Source organism: Erythrolamprus reginae, chromosome 6 (assembly GCF_031021105.1).
Source record: "Erythrolamprus reginae isolate rEryReg1 chromosome 6, rEryReg1.hap1, whole genome shotgun sequence".
NCBI lineage: Eukaryota > Metazoa > Chordata > Lepidosauria > Squamata > Dipsadidae > Erythrolamprus > Erythrolamprus reginae.
In genome coordinates, this window is record NC_091955.1 from 96,043,761 (window position 1) to 96,063,459 (window position 19,699).

Consider the following 19,699-nt stretch of genomic DNA (forward strand, 5'->3'; position numbering starts at 1 on the left):
ATGAGCAAAACGCACCCACAACTCCAAAAGAAAAAGGTTTTACATGGGTGACATCATAAAGAACACACACAAAAAATAGATTTCTATTTTTTGTCATATTTTATTTATGTTATTTCATATTTTTTTAAAAGTTTTTTTAAAATTAAAACAGAAGAGGACACCAACGTACATATAAGAAAATGACAAACAGACAACAAATACAGGAACTACTTCTATGTTATTTCATCTTCTTAGCATTCTAACTCACCCAGAGCTGCCCTGTGGTTACATGGGCTGGCAAAACAGCCAATACATTAAATTAAACAAGAGGTTTCTTTGAAGAAGTCAAGCCAGCCAGTTTGCTTGAATTCAAAGCAAGCGGCACATGGAATGGCAGGAATTGGTTCATTTGCAAAAGGGAAGAAGCCGGGAACCAAAAGTCCTTTCCTCCCCCACTTCCATGTTAATTGCAAGGATGATATAATGATGAGCAGAAGAGGGAAGGGGAACTAGTCATACCCACCCCGGGTCACTGACTCAGGCTCACTGGCTCCCAAGTTCCTTAAACCGGCCAACTGATTTAAAGAAAAATCCCCCTTCCTTTTTTAGACCACTGCCCAGCCTTTTCCAGCTGCAGCAAATAACACACAACCTTTTAATAATAATTATTATTATTATTAATATTATTAATAATAATAATAATAATTAAATATTATTATTATTATTATTATTATTATTATTATTATTATTATTATTAAATTTGTATGCCGCCCCTCTCCAAAGACTTGGGGTGGCTCACAACAGCAATACAATATAAATACAAATCTAATGTTAAAATTTTTTAAAAAACTAATTTAAAAATGCATTGTTTTAAAAAACTTATCTGCTACACAATCATACACACTGTGGTTTTTTTTAAAAATAGACTTTTTTAAAACATTGAAAACTTTTTTTAAAAAAAATGCAAAGCTCTTTTTAAAAAAAAAACAAGGAAGGGGGAAGAAACACAGGTGGCTTTTTAAAAATTTCTCCTTTTTGATGAAAGGGGGGGGGGAATACGTTTAGCCAAAGGCGCCCAATGCCACTTCCAGCCGGCCACCCCAGGGAGTAAAATAAGAAACTTTATGGTCACTTTGAATGTAGCCGCGTTTGCATTTGGAAAGGTCGTTTGCATTCAAGCTCCCCCCCCCCCTTGCAGGAGAGAAAGGGGGCGCGCGGACAATTTCATAATAAAATAAAAAATAAAGCAGCGATCGCAAAGAAGGGGGGGGGATACCCTAGTGAATTGTACATCTTTCATGGCCAAACTGTATGAATGAATGGTGTGCATGCATATGATTATGTCTTTTTATAATAAATGGGTTTTTATCATGGGGTTAAGTTTTAGATCAGTGTTTCCCAACCTTGGCAACTTGAAGATATCTGGACTTCAACTCCCAGAATTCTGGGAGTTGAAGTCCAGATATCTTCAAGTTGCCAAAGTTGGGAAACAGTTTTAGATATTATTTTCGACTTCTCTTATGGCTTTGTATCTTTTGTATTTGTATTATTATTATTTTGTAAGCCGCCCTGAGTCCTTCGGGATTGGGCGGCAGAGAAGTCGAATAAAATAAAATAATGAATGAATGAATAAAAGGCAACGGGTTCCCTCCCTCCCCGCGCCCGAAACTTCTTCCCACGCGTCCTGCAGGAGCCCCCGGGCGAGCTGAGTCAGCACCGCCGGTTGCAAAAGCAGCCCGAAGCCGCCCGGCAGGCAGGGACGGGGCGGTGCAAGCCATCCCCGGGCAAGGGGGCGAAGGGGAGCCGCGCTTTACCTCCTGTTCGCGGAAGGTCTGGTTCTGCGCGTCGATCACCCGGATAGTCCGCTTAATGGGCAGCAGCCCGCCGGCGTCGTCGTGCGCTACCATCTCCTGCGCCTGCTGCCCAGCACACCCGCTTTAAATCCACCAGGGACGGCTACTACTGGCCCGCGGCCGGCGCTTCCCGGCGGCCGGAGTTCGACTGGAGTGGCATGACCTTCGCCTCCGGGAGTCCCACGCCGACTGAGCCCCCCGCCCGCCGCGCACGGCACTCCAAGCGGTGGCGGCGAGATGCGGGAGAGGGCGCGGCTTCGGGGGAACCGACCGGCTATTGGCTCTTGCGCGGAGGAAGGGCCACGCCCCTCCATCCCGGCTCAGGTTGCACGCGCACCTTCGGCTCCGGAGGGGGGGTGGAGGGGGAGCCGCGCTCTCTCGGCTGGAGTTGCAACCTGGCGCCCGCGGAACGCGGATAGCGGCGTCGGCGCATCGGCTCCCTGGAGTCCGGTTCCCGAGGGGCTCCTTGTCCGGAAAGGGGCGGAAAGGCGCTGAAAGGCGCTTTGCAAACACGTGTATTGCAATCGCGGAAAAGTGGCCTTTTACAAGACACGTGTTCTGAAGGTTGGAGGGTGAACCAGCTCCTGTATCGAGGGTTGTTAGCAAGTTTGGGGCATAAAACGCCTGCAAGCAAATCCCCGAGTTGAGACAGACCCCAGAGTCCTCCTTCGCTAGCTGGGGAATTCTGGGAGTTGAAGTCCAAATACTGTTATCTTCAAGTTGCCAAGGTTGGGAAACACTGCCCTATAAGACTGACTGCAGAAAAAGGCCTGGTGGTCCATCTACTCTGCCCTTCTACTATTTCCTGTATTTTATCTTAGGGTGGATAGATGTTTATCCCAGGCATGTTTAAATTCAGTTACTGTGGATTTACCAACCACGTCTGCTGGAAGTTTGTTCCAAGCATCTGCTACTCTTTCAGTCAAATAATATTTTCTCACGTTGCTTCTGATCTTTCCCCCCAACTGACCTCAGATTGTGCCCCCTTGTTCTTGGGTTTACTTTCCTGTTGAAAACACTTCCCTCCTGAACCTCATTTAACCCTTTAACATATTTAAATGTTTCGATCATGTCCCCCATTTTCCTTCTGTCCTCCAGACTATAAAGATTGAGTTCATGACGTCTTTCCTGATATGTTTGATGCTTGAGACCTTCCACCATTTTTGTAGCCCATCGTTGAACCCCTTCAATGTGATCCATCTCTTGTAGGTGAGGTCTCCAGAACTGGACACAGTATTATTCCAAATGGGGTCTCACCAGCGCTCTATACAGCGGGATCACAATCTCCTCTTCCTGCTTCCTGCCTTTTAGCAACTGATGATGTTACCTAGTTGGGTGTGAAAGGTCTTCATCAAAACAAGCAAGCTCAGTCAACACCAAGGACCCCACAGGCCTCCTCCGCCCTCTCCTCACACCCTTTTAAGCACTGATGGTGTTACCTAATGAGGTTAATTAAACATCCACCAAGTGCACCAAGGACCCCAACAATCCCTTTCCTGATAATCTAATGAAATGTCTGCAAGCTGAGAGCATCCAAGACCATACAGTCTTCCCCCAACCTCCTCTTCTGCACCACAAACTCCTCCTCCTCTTTTAACGCTGACGATGTTATCTAGTTGGGTCACGAAATGTCTGCAACCAAACCTTCAAGAGTTTGAACGGGTCCAAAGACGGGCTACAAGAATGGTGGAAGGTCTTAAGCATAAAACTTATCAGGAAAGACTCCATGGACTCAATCTGTCTAGTCTGGAGGACAGAAGGGAAAGGGGGGGACATGATCGAAACATTTAAAGGGTTCAATAAGGTTCAGGAGGGAAGTGTTGTTAATAGGAAAGTGAACACAAGGATAAGGGGGCACAATCTGAAGTTAGTTGGGGGAAGGATCAGAAACAACGTGAGAAAATATTCTTTTATTTTATTTTATTTTATTTTATTTTATTGATTGATTGGATTTGTATGCCGCCCCTCTCCGCAGACTGGGGGGGGGGGGGCTAACAACAGTAACAAAACAGTATATAACAATAATCCAATACTACAATTTTACTGAAAGAGTAGCAGATGCTTGGAACAAACTTCCAGCAGACATGGTTGGTAAATCCACAGTAACTGAATTCAAACATGGATGGATGGATGGATGGATGAATAGATAGATAGGGATGGAAGGTAGGTAGATAGACGGATGGATGGATGGATAGAAACATAGAAACACAGAAGACTTGCAAAGACTTAGGGCTTGGAAAACATTCTTTTCAAAGAGAAACAATGAAAGAGCCTGCAAGGTAAGAGCTGGGAAGATCGTTAGCAGCTAATTAGGGCTGGGGGGCAAAAAACAGCTAGAAACATAGAAGTCTGATGGCAGAAAAAGACCTCATGGTCCATCTAGTGTGCCCTTATACTATTTCCTGTATTTTCTCTTAGGATGGATATATGTTTATCCCAGCCATGTTTAAATTCAGTTACTGTGGATTTACTAACCACGTCTGCTGGAAGTTTGTTCCAAGGATCTACTACTCTTTCAGTGAAATAATATTTTCTCACGTTGCTTTTGATCTTTCCCCCAACTAACTTCAGATTGTGCCCCCTTGTTCTTGGGTTCACTTTCCTATTTAAAAACACTTCCCTCCTGAACCTTATTTAACCCTTTAACATATTAATGTGGGATGGATGGATGGATGGACAAAGCTGACTTGGCCCCCCAAACTGCTCTTGCAACTAGCCAAAGCAGATCCTTTAACTGAACCATGGGCTCCGAAACCCCTCCGGATGGGGGACAGACACCTGTGGACCCTCCCTTTACCACCCAGCCACTCCCCCCCCCCATTCACACCCCACGGCACTGGTTTCTCTATTAGAGGGCTTGTTTAACAACAGAGCCTGTGATTTGAAGCCTAGTGACCATTTCTAATCAAAGTCCTAGCAAGGCCTGGAAGTGCTAGAAAACATCAAACATACAGGCTTTTTTTCCCAGATGTGCCACGGCTGGAGGAGCCTGGATTTGTTATGTAGAGAGGCAGGGAAGGTCCAGCGGCTCTTATTTAGACATAATATTCAATAATTGGAACAGGTTTTTTCCCCCTATTCCATTGCAAGATTCCAGATGTTGGGGGCTAATCCGAAGCACACTTTGGGTGCATTAACTGGAAACTACTTCTGAATGTGGAATGGGGGCTTTACAGGAAGTGTGTGTGTGGGGGGGGAATGAAATTCTAAGGAAGGACTTTTTTGTGGCCCTTTTAGGGATTTCTCCGTTTTCCTGAGAAAATTTGGTCTGTGACTCGGGGGAGGGGGGGGAGAATTGTGTGACCCACTATTGTGGGCAATTTATGCGATGGCATGTCACAAAACTCCAGCCAACAACTGGGAGCAAATTTGGACCAGAAATTTTAAACTAACCAAATCGACAGCTTATAAAGGAAACGATTACAAAATGTTTTATCGGTGGCACCGGGCCCCAACAAGACTGGCAAAAATATATCCAAATTCAAATCAGATCTGTCGGAAACGCAAAAAAAGAGCAGGGTATTTTCTTCCGCATGTGGTAGATGTGTCCCAAAGCAAAAAATTATTGGAGGAAAATCCATAAATGGTTGTAGGAAATGACTGGTATAACAATTGAATATACACCGGAATTTTTCCCCACTAGGGATTGTTAAGAAACAATACATAGAAACATAGAAGACTGACAGCAGAAAAAGACCTCCTGGTCCATCTCGTCTGCCCTTATACTATTCCCTGTATTTTATCTTAGAATGGGTCTATGTGTATCCCAGGCAGGTTTCAATACAGTTCCTGTGGATTTACCAACCACATCTGCTGGAAGTTTGTTCCAATCATTTACTACTAATACCCCCAAAATACTAAGCACTTAATATTACACATAGGGTCAGCGGCTAGAATCCCATATATGCAAAGATGGAAAGATCCCCCGATACCCTTGGAAAAGGAAATTATTTTTTAAAAAATATGATTGCGCAGAAATCGACAGACTAACCATGGAGATAAACGATCAAAAAGACTTGGCTTATCACAATATTTGGACTAAATGGTATGAATGGACCAAAATAATAACAAGGCTAAAAAACAATAGGAGATGGTTGGGGGGGGGGGGGAACAACACAGAAAAACAATGTATACAATGTACAAATTATACAATGCATTATTACCAATGTATAGACACTGTTCAAAAAAATAAAGGGAACACTCAAGTAACACATCCTAGATCTGAAGGAATGAAATATTCTCACTGAATACTTCGTTCTGTACAAAGTTGGATGCGCTGACAACAAAATGAAATTGATTGTCAATCAGTGTTGCTTCCCAAGTGGACTGTTTGATTTCACCGAAGTTTGATTGACTTGGATTTATATTCTGTTGTTTAAGTGTTCCCTTTATTATTTTGAGCAGTATATATAAATGCTGATCTGCTTGAAAATGTTAAGATGTAAAAACAAGAAAATCAATAAAAATTATTGCAAAAAAAATATCCAGCCAATGAATATTATTTGAGTAAGTTATGGGGGGCAAGGTATTGTATGACTAAAGCTATAGGTACTTTAGTTTTCAACTTGAACTACTCACTTAACGACTGTCGCAATTATTGTAAAATGGGGCCCAACCCACTTAACCACCGTCTTGCTTAGCAATGGAAACTTTGGGCTGCTTTCTTGTCGTACGTTGAGGACTACCACCCCTAGGGTGACAATTCCAGGCCAAGGGTTTTTGATGCTCTGACGCTTACCTTGAACTCAGAACGAGCTCAGTTTCAGAGTCCGCATTTACAGTGAATAAATAAATAAATATATTATTATTATTATTATTATTATTATTATTATTATTATTATTATTATTATTATTTATTGGATTTGTATGCCGCCCCTCTCCGTGGACTCGGGGCGGCTAACAACAGTAACAAAAACAGCATGTAACAATCCAATACTAAAACAGCTAAAAACCCTTGTTATAAAACCAATCATGCATACAAACATACCATGCATAAATTGTAAGGCCTAGGGGGAAAGATTATCTCAATTCCCCCATGCCTGACGGCAGAGGTGGGTTTTGAGGAGCTTACGAAAGGCAAGGAAGGTGGGGGCAATTCTAATCTCTGGGGGGAGTTGGTTCCAGAGGGCCGGGGCCGCCACAGAGAAGGCTCTTCCCCTGGGCCCCGCCAAGCGACATTGTTTAGTTGACAGGACCCGGAGAAGGCCCACTCTGTGGGACCTAACTGGTCGCTGGGATTCATGCAGCAGAAGGCGGTCCCTGAGATAATCTGCAGTTCCCTGTTAAAATGACAGGTTTTTCTTTTTAAAAAATCAGACCTAGATAAATCAATTCAGAATTTTCCCACCTTTAATATAACCTGTACATGTGAAAAATGGTCCTAAGCCAGTATTTTCAGGGGTGCTGTAACCCTGAACTGTCACTAAACGAATAATTGTAACTTTACCCGCACAAACTTTTGGCTTTTCCTATTATCCCTCCATCAGACCTAATGAGGAAGCCCAAAAACTAATAGCAGGTAATTTCTTCCAGCAATTAAGGAAGGTGATAACTTCCTCTTCCCACATATTCGATCTTTCCATTCCTTTTGTCAACCTTATCAGCAGGGCTGCCCTATATTTAGAAGCAGGTGAATTAAAGAGACCCATTAAAGAAAGGAAAGGCTTTTAAGGAAAGTGAGAAGGGGCGGATAGAGGAAACCCCCCCACACACACACACACTTTCCAAGTTCAGGTAGACAAGGGTGGCTTCCCAAAACCTCAGGCTTTCTTATAAAAATATAATCGCAACAGCTATCAAAATATAATCGGAGCAAGTTATCAAAATAAAGCCTCACTAAATAACAAGTTTTTAGAATGCATATGTGGGGGGGGGGAAATGTATTAAAATGTAAGTTTCCCTGGGTGCTAGTAGGTTTTTTAAAAGAATATTGACTATTACAATGGTTTATATAAGAGAGAGAGAGAGAGAGAAAGAGAGAGAGAGAAAAGAAGAGGAAGAGGAAGAAGAAGAGGAAGAGGAAGAAGAAGAAGAGGAAGAGGAAGAAGAAGGATAAGAAAGGGAGGGAGGGAGGTTATGTTGGCCTCATTTTTTTCCTTCCAAGCGTGAGGTGATAAGGGCACGATAGATCCTGGCTGCATCATTTATCTATATCAATAATCTACATATCAAAATGTATAATTTTGCACCTTGAAAAAAATGGATAGTTTGGGTCTTCCGCAAGTACAGTGATACCTCGTCTTACGAACCACTCTTCATTTATTTATTTATTTATTTATTTATTAGATTTGTATGCCGCCCCCTCTCCGTAGTCTCAGGGCGGCGTGATATGAACCCAGTGCTTAAGATTTTTCTGCCTCTTCTTACGAACTATTTTCACCTTATGATCCCAAGCCGCCACCGCTAGGGTGCCCCGCCTCTGGACTTCCGTTGGCAGCCAAAGCGCGGGATTCCCCTGAGGCTCCCCTCACTGGGAAACCCCACCTCCAGGCTTCCCTTGTCAGCCAAAGCGCAGGGATTCCCCCTGAGGTTCCCCTCGCTGGGATTCAAAGCAGTGCCGGCAAAAATCAAGGAAATCCCTTCATTTTCGCCGGCGCTGCTTCGGCTGGCAATGGAAGTTCGGAGGTGGGGTTTCCCAGTGAGGGGAGTCTCAGGGTAATCCCAGCGCTTCGGCTGGCAACGGAAGTCCAGAGGTGGGGATTCCCAGCGGCACAAGGCAAAAGGGGTGATTTTGGGATGGGGTTGCAGGCATTATTTGCTTTTACATTGATTCCTATGGGGAAAATTGCTTCGTCTTACGAACTTTTCATCTTACGAACCTGGTCACAGAACGAATTAAGTTCGTAAGACGAGGTATCACTGTACTTCTCTTGTTTGTTTGTTTTAAATTTACTACGGGTTTACACAGACTTGTTTATTTCTTGGAGAGGGAAAAAAGGATGGGAGATTTTTATGGCTGCGGCTGTTCACTTAATGATATTTTAAAAGTTTAGATAACTGCCAAGCGGTGCCCAAGGCCATGAAAACAATCCCCAAGCAAAGGGAGATATAGCAGGGTATGGCTGTGGTTTGGGTGACCCTAGCCGGGCTGTTCTTCCCTTGATCTTACAAATTGATGTAAAAGAGTAAACATTTCAACTCCAAGGCTTTGGGATTTGCCAAAATCCAGGCGCGAGGACAATTATTTGTTCTGCTTAGGTTCCCTTTTAAAGTTCCTTGCTTTTAACATTCTTCCCTATTACAGTCACGTCAAAACCAAAGAGGAGGAAACGTAATAAAACAAGAAACAAGCTTCCATGAGAACAGATTTTTTTTAAAAAATTGTAATACTGTATATTCTTTTTTAATATATAAATTTTATAAAATTATAAATATTTTAATATTAATATTAGTATTTAATATTATTATTTCCTATTAGACACTAATAAATGTACACAATAGAAAATTAATTATAATATACATATATGAAAGGAAATTATGATAATACAATTTTTTTTTTAAACCCTTCTTTCAATTTTCAATACAGGTCATCCTCAATTTATGATCACAGTGGAGCCCCCAAATTTCCATGGCTAAAACCGAGTTTGGCCCCATTTTTCGACCTCAGTCTTCCTCAGCAACCTAAAGATGTATGGACTTCAATTCCCAGAATTCCCCAGCCAGCCATAAGCATACATGAGGAAAAGAAAGTAGAATAGAATATAGAATAGAAAAGAATAGAATATAGAATAGAAAAGAATAGAATAGAAAATAGAAAAGAATAGAAAATAGAATATAGAATATAGAATAGGAAAGAATAAAATAGAAAATAGAATAGAATATAGAAAAGAATAAAATAGAAAATAGAATGGAATAGAATATAGAATAGAAAAGAATAAAATAGAAAATAGAATGGAATAGAATAGAAAATAGAATAGAAAATAGAATAGAAAATAGAATAGAAAAGAATATAGAATAGAAAAGAATAGAAAAGAATATAGAATAGAAAAGAATAGAATAGAAAATAGAATGGAATAGAATAGGAAATAGAATAGAATAGAATTCTTTACTGGCCAAGTGTGACTGGACACACAAGGAATTTGTCTTTGGTGCAGATGCTCTCAGAGTACATAAAAGAAAAAAATAAATCCGTCAAGAATCATAAAGTACAACACTTAACGATAGTCCGGGTACAAATAAGCCATCAAATCATATTAGGAACCAATCAGTATAAATGCTAAGTATACAAGCCCCAAAGCATGAAAACAAAGCACCTGAATTAAAACACTCAGAAATGATGCTACCAGACACCTCCTCATTTTATTTTTTCTTTTATCTCTTCAGCCTTTCATCATCCTTCCTTTGCTTGGCTCTGCTGCTCTTCCGCCCATAGAAACCTCCTTTTTAGGTTATCTCCTTTTGTTGCCTGTAAGCTGATAGAGGGAACAATGCTGGCAAACATTTGCTGGCTCCTGCAAATCGGGAATCCATATCAAATTGTATTTTCTCCCTTGCTCCTGACCTCCTTCCTCCCTGTTGTGATTGGAAGAAGGAGATTAAGAAGAGACTGGGTGGCTATTGGTCTGAAATGGTGCAGGGGGTCCTATCTGAGGGGTTGGTCTAGAACAGTGTTTCCCAACCTTGGCAACTTGAAGATATTTGGACTTCAACTCCCAGAATTCCCCAGCCAGCAAATGCTGCCTGGGGAATTCCGGGAGTTGAAGTCCAGATATCTTCAAGTTGCCAAGGTTGGGAAACACTGGTCTAGAAGACCTCCAAGATCCCTTCCAACTCTGTGATTCAACCCTTCCAAGCAAATTCTCCACCCCACTGTGGGAAAATCAGAGTTTGTCCAGGTTTGTTGCAAACAACCATCCGTGGTTTGCAAACTACAAAATGGAGGATGGGAATATGTCCCTTGCATGGTAAGGAAGGAGTGGAGGACACATGCGGCTCCAAGGTGTTGAATCGAGTTCTGTCACTATGAAAATCAGGGCCATCCAAACTTAGCAGCCTTAAGACTTGTGGAGTTCAACTCCCAGAATTCCGAAGGAAGGAAGGAAGGAAGGAAGGAAGGAAGGAAGGAAGGAAGGAAGGAAGGAAGGAAGGAAGGAAGGAAGGGGTGGAAGGAAAGGAAGGGACGGAAGGGACGGAAGGAAGGAAGGAAGGAACAGGAGGAAGGAAAGGAAGGGAGGAAGGGACGGAAGGAAGGAACAGGAGGAAGGAAAAGAATGGAGGAAGGGACGGAAGGAAGGGAGGGAGGGAAGAAAGGAAAGGGAAGGGAGGAAGGAACAGGAGGAAGGAAAGGAAGGGAGGAAGGGACGGAAGGAAGGGAGGGAGGGAAGAAAGGAAAGGAGGAAGAAAGGAAGGGAAATGGAGGGAGGGAAGTAAGGAAGGGAAATGGAGGGAGGGAAGGAAGGGAAATGGAGGGAAGGAAGAAAGGAACAGGAGAAAGGAAAGGAAGGGACGGAAGGAAGGCAGGGAGGGAAGGCAGGAAGGAAGGAAGGAAGGAGGGTGGGGGAAGGAAGCAGGGGAAGGAAGCGGGGGAAGGAAGGGAGGGTAGTTCGATCTTGACCCTCTCCAGGTTGACTCATCCTTCCATCCTTCCAAGGAGGGTAAAATGAGGACCGGGATGGTTGGGGGGCTATGTGCCGATTCTGTAAACCCCTGTAGTGCTGTGCGTTCCCAGAACCCTTGCTTGACTCCTTGTCCTGCCTCGGTCTGACCCACCACAGCTTGTCCTGGGATTCTTAGCGCACATCTGCTAAAACTGTCACCCATTTACGAGAATACGGTTTTTGCTTTTTTTGGGACACAGATATAAATACCTGCCGTGGGAATGTGGAAGCTGGATGGCATGCAGGAAGAGATGTGGCCAGAACCAGTTCAATCTTAGTTGCAAAATTCAGACCAAGTGGTGGATCCCCCCCCCCAAGTGTTTCCAAGAGCAGAGGAGAGGACATGGAGGGAAAAAATGATGTCCGATATTTTTCTCTGCGTTTATAATACCGGATTTTTCAGAGTACAATATGCACCTTAGTTTTGGGGGAGGAAGATAGGGGAAAGAATCTGCTTATCAGGTATTCATCTGGCTAGTGTCCTTAGTCTGGTCAGTTTCAGCACCTTATTTTATCCCCTGGTGAGGGCTTTAAAATACCTTATTTGGAGAGAATACCAATGAAAGAGCTTGCAAGCCAGTAAGAGCTGGGAACATTGTTAGCACCTGGTTAGGGCAGGAAAGAAACATTTGGAGCAAGTTAAAGCAATAAAAAAACCCCTACAAAGACAGGATTTGGAAAACATTCTTTGCAGAGAGTAGCAGTGAAAGAGCTTGCAAGATGTAAGAGCTGGGAACATCATTAGCACCTGGTTAGGGCTGGAAAGAAACATTTGGAGCAAGTTAGAGCAATGAAAAAAAACCTGCAAAGACTTAGGGCTTGGAAAACAGCAGAGAATAGTAATGAAAGAACTTGCAAGCAAGTAGAGCTGGAAACATCATTAGCACCTGGTTAAGGCTGGAAAGAAACTTACTCAGAGCAAGTTAGAGTAATGAAAAAAACTCTTCAAAGACTTAGGGCTTGGAAAACATTCTTTGCAGAGAGAAACAATGAAAGAGCCTACAAAATAAGAGATAGGAAGATCTTCAGCAGCTAGTTAGGGCTGGGGGGGAAAAGCTTCAAGAAAAAAAAGCTGCATTCAGTATATAAGATGCAGCTTAATTTTCAGCCTATTTTAGGCGTATTATATTCCAAAAAAATATGTTAAGTATACATATGTTTTAACTTCTCTCGCTGATGCAGTTCTTCTCAAATGGTGGTGATACCAGGTGTGTGTGTGACCTCAGGGAATGTGCTTGTTTTGCCGCAGGTTGTAGGACGTGCGTCTTACCTGACAATTTCTTTTCTTTTTTATTCTTTTCAAAATGTTTATGCCCATACATAAACCATATTATCAACACAGGACTCGCTGATACATTTATCCAAAATATCATAAACAAATATCCAAAGTTGCACCAGTGTGCCTTCCGTCCCCTGTCCAATCGTCTCTCCTTATCTCATTTATCTTTTCTTCCTTTCAAATATGTTCACCTATACTTTTATATCTTTTCTTCTATTCGTTTCTTTGCTTATATTATTACATACCTTTCTCTTCAATGTGTATTATGTATTGCACAAAATAAATAAATAAATAAATAAATAAATAATCTCCCGTCTGTTTTCCTTCTATATTTCGTATTTTCCCCTCCCTCCATCTCCCTCTCTCCCTTCTTTCTCCCTCCTAGTGTGTTTTTCAGAGTCTGTGCATGGCTGACTGAGAAAGGAAAGTTTGGGCGAGCCCAGGTAACTGACACTTACTCACTCAACATTGTCCTGGCCCTGCCAAGCTACACAGTGCTCTGCCCCCACCTGTCATTGGATACAAAAGCCACCACAATTTGGTTGCTAACACACACCCTTGTGTGTTGAATACACTGTTGACAGCTTGACAATGGATCCTTATATGTTTCAGACAGCATAAACAAGGAAGGCATTAGCTAAAAGCAACTTTCTCAGTCTGGTAACTTTCTAAATGTTGTCCGGCCGTTAAGTCATACCTACCTCTCTATTTTTATCTTCAAGACTTTACAGCTAAGTGAGACTTTTTAGAGTTTCCACAGGCTCCCAAGGCTGGTTTACACTGCGGTTGAAATAACAACTCTGCAAGGATTAGCTGATTTCCCAACTCAAAGAGTGGTCAACAGTTAAGTAGAAATACAAAAGTCTCAAAACCCCCAAGCAAAAATACACACTAGGTCCCTAAAGGCTTAGGACAAAATTATCTATCTATCTATCTATCTATCTATCTATCTATCTATCTATCTATCTATCTATCTATCTATCTATCTAATCTCTCTATCTAATCTATCTAATCTATCTATCTATCTATCTATCTATCTTATCTATCTATCTATCTATCTATCTAATCTATCTATCTATCTATCTATCTATCTATCTATCTTATCTATCTATCTATCTATCTATCTATCTATCTATCTAATCTCTCTATCTAATCTATCTAATCTATCTATCTATCTATCTTATCTATCTATCTATCTATCTATCTATCTATCTATCTATCTATCTATCTATCTATCCTATCTATCCATCTATCCATCCATCCAACCAACCAACCAACCAACCAACCTATTCATCCATCCAACATACCTATCCATTTACTTATGTATCCATCCAATCTATCCATTATATCTATCCATGTTACGGGTAGCTCACCTATATATCCCTCCCTCCCTCCATCCATCCATCCATCCCACTTATTTATCCCCCTGTCTACTCAACCAACTATCTGCCATATTTTTTGGAGTATAAGATGCACCTTTTCCTCCCTAAAAGAGGCTGAAAATGTGGGTGCATCTTATACAATGTAGCTTTTTCTAAGATTTTTTTCCCAGCCGTAATGAGGTGCTAACGATCTTCCGGGCTTGCAGGATTTTTTCATTGCTACTCCAAAGACGTTTTTTTCTAGCCCTAAGTCTTTGCAGGCTTGTTTTCATTGCTACTCCCTCTAAAAAAGGTTTTTTAAAGCCCTAACCAGATATTAAAATAACGTGCTAAAGCTGACCAGATTAAGGACCCTAGCCAGGTGAATACCTGGTAGATAATTTTTCCCCCTATTTTCCTTCCCTAAAACCAAGCTGCGTCTTATACTCTGAAAAATACGGTACTTGTCTATCTACCTATCTATTTCACCAACATACCTACCTATCCATCCCTTTACCTTTATCTTATAGGGCCACCTATTTGAGCCTCATTTGAGCATCAAGCTAATTACCTCCTGCTTAGAAGGTTGAGAGTTCAATCCTAGGTAGCAACAGATATTTCTCTCCCCGGGTACAAGGAAAAAAAGAAATCTCTGAGAACTTCACATGGGGAGCAGTCCCCCCCCCTCTCTCTCAGCCCCACCCACCTCACAGGGGGGTTGTTATGGGGAAACTAGGAGAAGAAAGACTCAATTAGGTACTTTCGTTGCCTTGAGTTGTTGTTAAAAAGAATACAAGGTGGGATTAAAGGCCTCTAGAATGAAAAATAAAAACCAATAAATCCAGCCACCCAAACATTAGAGGAAAATGCAAATTATTTTTTTTACCCGAGCACTGGAAGAACCTGAAATGCTAGCAGTGAAGTCCTAAAACTTCCCCGCCAGCTTGACTTTTGAGTGCTAGAGAAACATCTTTCAGCTGTGGCGAGGGGGGCGTTTGCCCAGATTCGCCTGGTGCACCAGTTGCGGCCCTATTTGGACCGGGAGTCACTGCTCACAGTCACTCACGCCCTCATCACCTCGAGGCTCGACTACTGTAATGCTCTCTACATGGGGCTACCTTTGAAAAGTGTTCGGAAACTTCAGGTCGTGCAGAATGCAGCTGTGAGAGCAATCATGGGCTTTCCCAAATATGCCCATGTTACACCAACACTCCGCAGTCTGCATTGGTTGCCGATCAGCTTCCGGTCACAATTCAAAGTGTTGGTTATGACCTATAAAGCCCTTCATGGCACCGGACCAGAATATCTCAGGGACCACCTTCTGCTGCACGAATCCCAGTGACCGGTTAGGTCCCACAGAGTGGGTCTTCTCCGGGTCCCGTCAACTAAACAATGTCGCTTGGCGGGACCCAGGGGGAGAGCCTTCTCTGTGGCAGCCCCAGCCCTCTGGAACCAACTGCCCCCAGAGAATAGAATTGCCCCCACTCTCCTTGTCTTTCGTAAGCTTCTTAAAACCCACCTCTGTCACCAGGCATGGGGGAACTGAGATACTCTTTCCCCCTAGGCCTTCACAATTTTATGCATGGTATGTCTGTATGTATGTTTTATAATAAGGGTTTTTAAGTGTTTTAATATTGGATTGTTTATGCTGCTTTTATTACTGTTGTTAGCCGCCCCGAGTCTACGGATCCGAGTCTACAAATCCAATAAATAAATAAATAAATAAATAAATAATAAAGAGTGGGTTTGTTCTGCTAGCAAAGCCGTTCAGGGGGGTTTAAGCGTTTTAATCTGGCCTCCTTAAGCACAAGTGTCGTATTTATCAGCCGCTCTGTTTACACGCAGTTCCTGCTGTCCAAAGTACACATTATTTAATCTTCTTTTACAGCCGGTACAGACTGCCCCCGGGAATGGACCGTAAAGAAGTTTTATCAGAGTACATTTTTCTCGAGAGCCGTTTTAAAAAAAAGTACAGCAGATTTCGTCCGTTAATCTTTTGTGCAAACCCTTTTTTTTTTGGTAGACTTAAGCCCTCTGAAGTTAGGAAGACAAATTAATTGCTGCTTTTTTTTCCTTTTTTTGGTAAGATGGAAGCTGTGATAAAACTCTGACCTTGGGACAGTCCCTCTCTGTCTTGGCCCAACCCCACCTTGCAGGGTTGCTGTTGAGAGGAGGAGCAGGAGGAGGAGGAAAGTGTATTGGGACATTTATTTATTATTTATTTAGTTATTGGACTTTTATGCCGGCCCTCTCCGAGGACTCGGGGCGGCTTACAACATAGAATAGGACAATATATAACTTCTTATATGTTGGCCGCCTTGAGTTATTTGTAAAAATTAATAAAAAGCAGGATGCAGGTAATCCTCGATTTACAGCCATTGATTTAAGGGACCGTTCGGAGTTGCAACGGCACAGGAAAAAAATTCATTTATGACCATTTTTCACACTTATGACCATTGCAGCGATCACGCGATCAAAATTTGGACGCTTGGCAGCTGCTTCGTATTTATGACGGTTGCACAATTAAAGTCCATGTGGGGGGTGGGGGGGCAGATTCGCTTAACGACCGCTTTACTACTGTTAACAATGGCACCAATTCACTTAATACCATGGCAAGAAAGGTCATGAAACAGGCAAACACTCACTGCAACCAGGGTCTGGCTTAGCAGTGGGAAGCTCGGGGCTCATCCGCGGTCGTAAGCCGAGGACCGCCTGGGTACATAAATGACATTTCCAAAGGCCCAACTGGCTGCAGGCAGCTGGGACAAGACGAAGACAAAACCCCGAGAGATTTGAAAAGGGCTCGGTAGCGGAGTCTGGGCAGGCCCAGGAAAGGGCAGGTGAGGTGAGAGAGAGACGGTGTTGATTTAGGAGAGGCGGAGGGGGGGCTGAAGGGTTTGGAGCAGAAAACGGACATTTTTTTAGGGAGTGCCACAGCGGGCAAGCCTGGAGACCGTCAGGGCTCGAGAGGGGGAAAACGTCGCTTTGGCTGCCATTGATTGGCAGCCTCACTTCGCTCACAGGGGTCTCCGGCCCAGGGTAAATAAACCACCATGTGTTCTTCTGGCAAAGGGGGATATTTGGCATCGGACCAGAATATCTCCGGGACCGCCTTCTGCCGCATGAATCCCAGCGACCGGTTAGATCCCACAGAGTTGGCCTTCTCTGGGTCCCGTCAACTAAGCAATGTCGTTTGGCGGGACCAAGGAGAAGAGCCTTCTCTGTGACGGCCCTGACTCTCTGGAACCAGTTCATAGAAACATAGATGTCTGACGGCAGAAAAAGACCTCATGGTCTGCCGTTCTAATCTCTGGGGGGAGTTGATTCCAGAGGGCCGGGGCCGCCACAGAGAAGGCTCTTCCCCTGGGGCCCGCCAAACGACATTGTTTGGTCGATGGGACCTGGAGAAGGCCAACTCTGTGGGACCTTATCGGCCGCTGGGATTCGTGCGGTAGAAGGCGGTTCCGGATGTATTCTGGCCCAATGCCATGCAGGGCTTTAAAGGTCATGACCAACACTTTGAATTGTGACCGGAAACCGATCGGCAGCCAGTGCAGGCCACGGAGTGTTGCAGAAACTTGGTTTTCCCACAGGTATTTTATCACCCAAACTCCATCGCATCACGTGTGCCAGTCAACAGACAAATCAGAACGGAAGATGTGACCTAATGAAAGCCACCAAGCTCGGAAAGCACCAAATATTTATTCATTTATTCTTCAAAAGAGGGTAAAGACCACAGCGCAACACATGTCATTCCAGGAGAGAAACACAACTGTGCTTGCTAACAAACCTCAAAGCCTTTTGGAGCTTTGCTTCCCGTGATCCTAAGCCATCTAACCCAAAATCCTAGCCCAAGCAAAGCAGAAGGCCTCTTCCTGGGAAATTTAATTTTTTTTTAAAAGAGCTCGGATGAAATCCTTAGTGGCTGGATGATTTGATAATGATTGAGAACTGACTTTCTAAGAAATAGAAATGTGCTCTAAAGCAAACCAAAAAAAAACCCTTCTAGGTGTTACTCATACAACTTCCCAGAAGAACCGTCTCTCGTTTTTTCAAGGTTTATTTTTTTACAAGGCCTTGAAAGAAGTAGAAGCAATAGTTTTTAAAAAAGAAAAATGTAAGAACCCCATCTTTTTCAAAGCCAGACAGGAGGCTGTCCCTGACCTAAATCCCACTTAAGAACCAAGCGCTCAGTGGATTCAAATCTCACAATATTTACTTTTTCGAACATTGCCAAGGATTCACAGACTTACATACAGGGAAAAAGACGAGGGCTGTGCACAGACAGCAGAAGAAGAGAGTTGGAAGGGATCTTGGAGGTCTTCTAGTCCAGCCACCCTGCTCGGATCACCCTGGTATATATGTCGGATCACCCTGGTATATTGAAGGTACCATCCTGGTCTCCCTTAATTTTAAAATTTCAGCTAAAAACATTTGATACATACATATATATATATATGTAGATTGTTCTGAGTTCGGGTTTTGCCCCGTGTAATGATTTGAGTGTCTATGCGACGTTTCGGTGAAATCACATTCACCATCATCAGGCTGAAGTTTTGAGCTTCGTGCTGTTGTAAATTTTTACAACATATTTACAACAGCACGAAGCTCAAAACTTCAGCCTGATGATGGTGAATGTGATTTCACCGAAACATCGCATAGACACTCAAAACATTACACGGGGCAAAACCCGAACTCAGAACAATCTACACACACACACACACACACATATATATATACATATATTGTTGTTATTATTATTAAGTTCCCTTCCAGCGCCTTTCTAATTCCAATTCAGTTTGCATTCAGATGTCAATTACAGCAGTGTTTCCCAACCTTGGCAACTTGAAGACATCTGGACTTCAACTCCCAGAATTCCCCAGCCAGCATTCGCTGGCTGGGGAATTCTGGGAGTTGAAGTCCAAATGTCTTCAAGTTGCCAAGGTTGGGAAACACTGGGCTAGAGATTGAGACAGATTAAAAGAATCCTGGCTTTTCTCGTGTTTGATGGGTCAAGAGCCAAATAAAAAACGAGCCGGCGAACTTTCTTCCCAACAGATGCTGCATTTTTAATGGACAGGACATTCAGGGCAAAAAACATTTTAATTACCTTCAGATCGAAGCTACAAATACTGACTGCGTCATCGTCTTTCTCTCTCCGCTTCCTTTTCTGTAAGAAGAGAAAAAAACAGAAAAACAGCCGTTACGCACGGACGCTTCAAGCTCTACGGATGGGATCTGCTTTGCGAGGTGGGTCATTTTGTCCTAAAAAGAAAAACTCAACCTCAAAACTCTCATTTAAAAAAAAAAAAAAGATAGTTATAACCCAGTGGGATAAATGTCATTCTGGCCACGAACCTCATTCCGACTTGACGTGTAAATGATAGGTTTCAAAAATGTCCTCGACTCTTTTTTACTTGTGTAAGTGATGAAAAGGGTTTGTGAAAAGAAAAAAGGAAGGAAGGAAGAAAAGGAAGGCAAGAGGCACAGATTAATATAAGCCCGACACCTGGAAATATTTCAAGAATGTACTTAATGCAGTAAGAGATCTGCTGGGGCTCCTGAACTCACAATTATGTTTATTATTATAATAAAAGAAAAGGGTGATGGGAGGGAGGGTCAGCCTCTCTT

At 42.9% G+C, this 19,699-nt stretch overlaps 1 protein-coding gene across 2 annotated transcripts in view; it reads right to left on the reverse strand.

Moving 5' to 3' along the window:
- Positions 1-19,699, reverse strand: part of NET1 (neuroepithelial cell transforming 1) — an 82,556-nt gene that overhangs the window by 25,142 nt on the left and 37,715 nt on the right. The window contains exon 3 of one of the 2 annotated variants that reach the window (XM_070754479.1): positions 19,179-19,238. In XM_070754479.1, the coding sequence (XP_070610580.1) occupies positions 19,179-19,238 (60 nt within the window). Of the gene's footprint in view, positions 1-1,793; positions 2,054-19,178; positions 19,239-19,699 lie in introns of those variants that run through there. The other variant, XM_070754480.1, reaches the window with a different exon arrangement.